This window comes from Austrofundulus limnaeus, unplaced genomic scaffold (genome assembly GCF_001266775.1).
Source record: "Austrofundulus limnaeus strain Quisiro unplaced genomic scaffold, Austrofundulus_limnaeus-1.0 Scaffold503, whole genome shotgun sequence".
NCBI classification, from domain to species: domain Eukaryota; kingdom Metazoa; phylum Chordata; class Actinopteri; order Cyprinodontiformes; family Rivulidae; genus Austrofundulus; species Austrofundulus limnaeus.
This window is the reverse complement of record NW_013952905.1, coordinates 245,048-249,914: the sequence shown is the minus strand read 5'-3', so window position 1 is coordinate 249,914 and position 4,867 is coordinate 245,048. Positions and strand designations below refer to the sequence as shown.

The following is a 4,867-nucleotide window of genomic DNA, read 5'->3' as shown; positions in this document are numbered from 1 at the left end:
ATAAAAAAATAATAGCTTCTGCAATGATAACACCAGCAGATCCATGCTAGTTGCTAGCCTCTCCAATGCTAATGCCAGGTTATCCATGCTAGTCACTAGCCTCTCCTACGCTAACACCAGCATATCCATGCTAGTTGCTAGCCTCTCCAATGCTAACACAAATGAATAGTCTCCTTCTCATTTGCCAGAGTCAACCTCTCAGTTAGCGGTGCCAGCCTATCATTAATCAGATCAATAGCTGGATTAGGATCAGATATAGCCTCCTGCTACAAAGATGTAGCAATAGCTGGTTGCACAATAGTCTTATTTTTTGCCCTCATACTGTGTCATAGTACCAGAGAGCTAAAGGTTAAGGAAGTAAAAGGTTCCACGCAGAAAAGATGTGATTTTTGTGACAATAAAAAGAGAAAGTGATTAGACCCTCACAGACCACTCAGACATGGATTCTGTTTAATCTTATACCTGAGCTGCTGAACTGGAAGGCACTGTGCTGTGATGGGCTCATTACACCGCTGTACTGCCCGCCTACATTTCCCATCATGCCCTGGCTTGCCAGAAGATGACTGGGGGAGAGAGGGGAGGAGAAGGGGCTGGAGGAGCCGGGATGAGGTGGAGGAGGAGGAGGAGGAGAGGGCAGGCCTGTACCATAGCTGGAGGCCGGGTAGGGAAACCGCTGCAGGTTGCCCTGGGGCACCCGGGGGTTGGTGCCGCCCATCGGCATGGGCGTGGCGGCGGCGGCGCCCCCGCCAGGCATGCTCGGCGGCAGGTTTATGCCCTGCGCCCGCATCATCATGGTGCGCTGCTGGTGCATGTGCTGCTGCTGCTGACGCTGACGGAGGTGGTTGCTGAGGTACTCGCGCTGACGCTGGGCCAGCATCTGGGCGTTGAGAGTTCCCTGCAGCAGAAACACCCAGAAGAGAAACACGGAATCAAAATCACCTCCCAGAGAAACACAACCAGGTGTAAACAGTGTCGAGGATATTATTTAAAATGTAAAAAAAGAGGAAAGTCGTTTGCGTTTATGACAGGAACTCACCTGGTTTGGTACATTAGACCTTAGAGGTAGATTCAWATTGGAAACTCCGCCCATCTGGTTCACCATTGGCTGACGATTCTAAACAAAAAGCAACAAAAATCAAATAACAGCCAAAGTTTTTCTATTAAAACTTCATAGTGCAAAACTAAATGTCAAGATAACTCATTTAAAATWAAATTAATAACACTATACCTTATTTAATAATGGTTTACTGCCCTGTTTGGAGGTGTAGTCTGGGTATTAGCTGATATACTTTCAGACGTTGATTCATCATGATTGGCTAATACATAACTAGCACAACTCTGCAACTAATCTTAAGTGTTACAACAAGGCAACTGGACTTTGTTTCTGTAGTTRATGTTTTGCTCTTTCAAGTCAAAAGAAAAGTTTCAAGCTTTTATAAATCAACAAACTCTGCAGAGAACACTGAATATAGAAAAACAACTTATAAAGTATTTTATAACAACAAACAGTTTTAAGATGGGTTTATTAGTGCTGTTTGCTCCTCGTTTTAAATCAAAACCTTTGGGTTTTGTAAATATTTGTGCAGCAGAAATAGAAACAAAAAGGTGCCGTCACGTTAACACAAGCTGCACCACCTCTGCTCTCCACCAGGTGGCAGCAACGCTCACACTCAGTCCTCACACAACACAACACAACACTCAAACAAGTGAGGGGTGACTGATTTTATGACAACAAAATCATGGTGCAACAAAAATAAATAAATAAACAGAAATGTGTGATGTTTAAAAAATAAAATAAAATAAGCTACGATCATTTCTGATGCTTAAAAAGGCTAAAAATCTCACTATTTGGTGCCACCTACCAGCTGGGCCTGGAGTCGGTGCTGTAGCTGCAGCCTCAGGTTGTTTGGCTGTGGGGGTACTATTGAACTGGGCCCCCCAGGTCTCATGCCAGGTGGTCGTGGTCCCGGGCCACCAGGCATTCTCATCATAGGGGGGTATCCTGCGGGTCCCATTCTTTGAGGCCCCAWGTGGCCGCCCATGGATGGAGTGGAGTACCCGGCATCAGGGGGCATGCTGCCGTAACCTGGCTGCCCACCGTAGTGTTGACTGTAGAGGGGAGGCTTCAGACTGGATGGAGGTTCTGAGGAGCCCAGGTACTGCTCCTGGTCTGATAGAGGACCCTGTAAGGAAACCCTAACGCTGATTAAATGTGTTTTTCTACACTGGCTTTAACACTTTTAGCATTAATCACAGAGATTCAGATCAAATTATTGATACTGATTTATTTATAACCTTTTATTTGACTTTTGTTTGTGTACTTTTAATGCGTCGTAGGGCTTCACGAAATCAGTTTCCCCCATATTTTTTGTTTCTAAATGATTTTTCTCCTCTACATCAAGATTATAGTAGTTTGGGATTTTTCTTTATAGTTTAGTTTTATTTCGTTGTGACTTTTTTTCAATTTACTTCAGTTAATTTTAATTAGTTTTTACAGTGGATTTGCTAGTTTTTATTAGTTATTATTGGTATAACTGATTCAGTCAGTGAATTCCCTCTTCTAAGTTCTGCAGAAGCCTGAAAATCATCCGTTCATTCAAAACAGGTGTGTTGGAGCAGAGGAACAAGTAAAACATGCAGGGCTGYGGACCTCCAGGACCAGGATTGACWATCCCTGATCGGTAACGCTTTCTTTTACGGTACCCTTATTACCATATAATTACATGGTAATTAGGGTACAATTGTACTATGTAAYTGTCTGCAGTAATGTAGCACTTACCTGGTAATGTTTCACAATTCACCATGTAACACCTAAATAAGTAATTTGGACAGTTTCAAAGTTATATTTTATTGCAATTAACCACTAACCCCAAAATTTAGTTGTATTCTTTTGGTTATAAATATAGTTTTGAGTTACTATTGAATTTGATTGTAGTTACCCAATAAAAGTAGTTTTACCAACAGTAGTTTTTGCACCCTAATTACCACGTAAATACATGGTAATAAGGTAGTAATTATATTTTATTACCATTTTTATAACCTTGTAATTACATGTAATAAGTTAGTAATTAACATTTATTTGCATTTTTTATTTCCTTGTAATTATATGGTAATAAGTTAGTAATCACATTTAATTACTCTTTTATTACCTTGTAATTACATGGTAATAGGGTACCATAAAAGAAAGCGTTAGCCCCTGATCTATAGTTTCAGTTAATTTTAGTTAGTTTTGTAAAAACATTATACAGTTTATAGTTAGTTATTTTTTTCCATTTTATTAGAGGTTTTATTTATTTTAGTTAACTAAAATGTTTTTTTTATTTCAGTTTTCGTTATTTAGTTAGTTTTAGTTAACTATAATAACCCTGCTCKACACCCTGTCTTATTACACAGTGGAGCAATGAAATGTTACCAGTTTAAAGGCAAAATATCCCAAATTTTATCAATAGACAAATTGCAGCAAAGGTAGAGCAAAGATTAAATGTGACAAACTAAACTGCTCCTGGTTAGACTKGGTGAAGGACTAAACTTTGTTTTATGAGTGAATCTGCTACAATAATCCCACCTGTCCTGCTAGCGTTGGGATCCCCAGCATCTTGTCGATTTCCTCCAGACCCTCGTAGTCCTTCAGCATGGAGCACAGCTGGTTCAGCAGAGCGCCCTCGTCTGCGTGGCCTTCAGGCCCAGAGCCACAACAAGCCATCCCGTCCTCCTGAGGAACGCCGTACGACGGCCTGCAAGGTGACAAACAGTTACCAAACTGGACCCGAACTAATCCTCCTGGGGGTTCCTGATGCTTCAGGGTCAACAGAACCAACACACCTGCTGTGGTTCCCATAATGATCCATCATCATTCGATCTGGCCATGGGGCTGTCTGATTGGGCGGAGCATGCTGCGAATGGTATGGAGGGGCGGCCATGTCCAGGTCTGCGTGGATAACAGAGGCACAACCGTATAAAAACCTAAAGGAAACTCTTYGATGTGATTTTAATTTGTGTTTTCATTTCGTCGCACCATTGCTCATCATTTGCATGCTGGCCATGGCTCTGGACACGGGTGGAGCGCTGCCTCTGGTGGGGAGCGCAGAGTTCATGTTTGGGACCATGCGGCCAAATCCCTGGGCCATCATGGGCCCCACGTTGCCAACCATGGGCCCCTGGGGACCCCAACCTTGCTGCATGGAGCCCCGAGTACCTGTTTTAGAAGAAAACTTAAAAATCAATAAAATGTTTATTATTGAAGATTCTTTTATTTTGCAGCCAGTCATATTTATACACACTCCTAATCAAAATCTTAAGACCAGTCAAAAAAGTGCAAGAATTTGCATTTTGCACTATTGGATCTTAAGAAGGTTCTAAGTAGAGCTTCACAATGTTAAAAGAAGAAATCAGTGCAAGAGACAAGAACTTTTGAGCAGGGAATTTTCTGAAAACTGTATTTACACTCAAACATGATTTTTTTCAGCTGATCAAAAGTTTAAGACCATAGCTAAAAAAACAACAACCTGAAAACAGAAATCAAAGTGTCACAAAAAGGACTCAGTAATGAGTAGCGCCACCATTCTTGTTGATGACTTCAAACAATGGTTTAGACATGCTTGATGCCAGTGTTTCCAGGAGGCTAGTGGGAACGTTGCTCCAAGTGTTGAAGATGGCTTCATGAAGGACATCCACTGTCTGGAACTGAGGTCCATTTTTGTAAACTTCCCTTGCCATCCATCCCCAAATGTTCTCAGTTGGCTTTAGATCCGGGGAACATGCAGGATGGTCCAAAAGAGTGATGTTATTCTCTTGGAAGAAGTCCTTTGTCAGGCGGGCATTGTGAACTGCAGCATTGTCCTGTTGAAAAACCCAATCATTACCACAC

At 41.9% G+C, this 4,867-nt stretch overlaps 1 protein-coding gene across 4 annotated transcripts in view; it reads right to left on the bottom strand.

Annotated features, from left to right (window-relative positions):
• The window catches only part of LOC106530250 (nuclear receptor coactivator 2), a 77,201-nt gene that overhangs the window by 2,904 nt on the left and 69,430 nt on the right, over positions 1–4,867 (bottom strand). For 3 of the 4 annotated variants that reach the window (XM_014025832.1, XM_014025831.1, XM_014025833.1), the window contains exons 13-18: positions 4,016–4,195; positions 3,823–3,928; positions 3,566–3,734; positions 1,863–2,183; positions 1,037–1,114; positions 463–895 (exon numbers count right to left, since the gene is read on the bottom strand). In XM_014025832.1, the coding sequence (XP_013881286.1) occupies positions 463–895; positions 1,037–1,114; positions 1,863–2,183; positions 3,566–3,734; positions 3,823–3,928; positions 4,016–4,195 (1,287 nt within the window). The remainder of the gene's footprint in view (positions 1–462; positions 896–1,036; positions 1,115–1,862; positions 2,184–3,565; positions 3,735–3,822; positions 3,929–4,015; positions 4,196–4,867) is intronic. The other variant, XM_014025834.1, reaches the window with a different exon arrangement.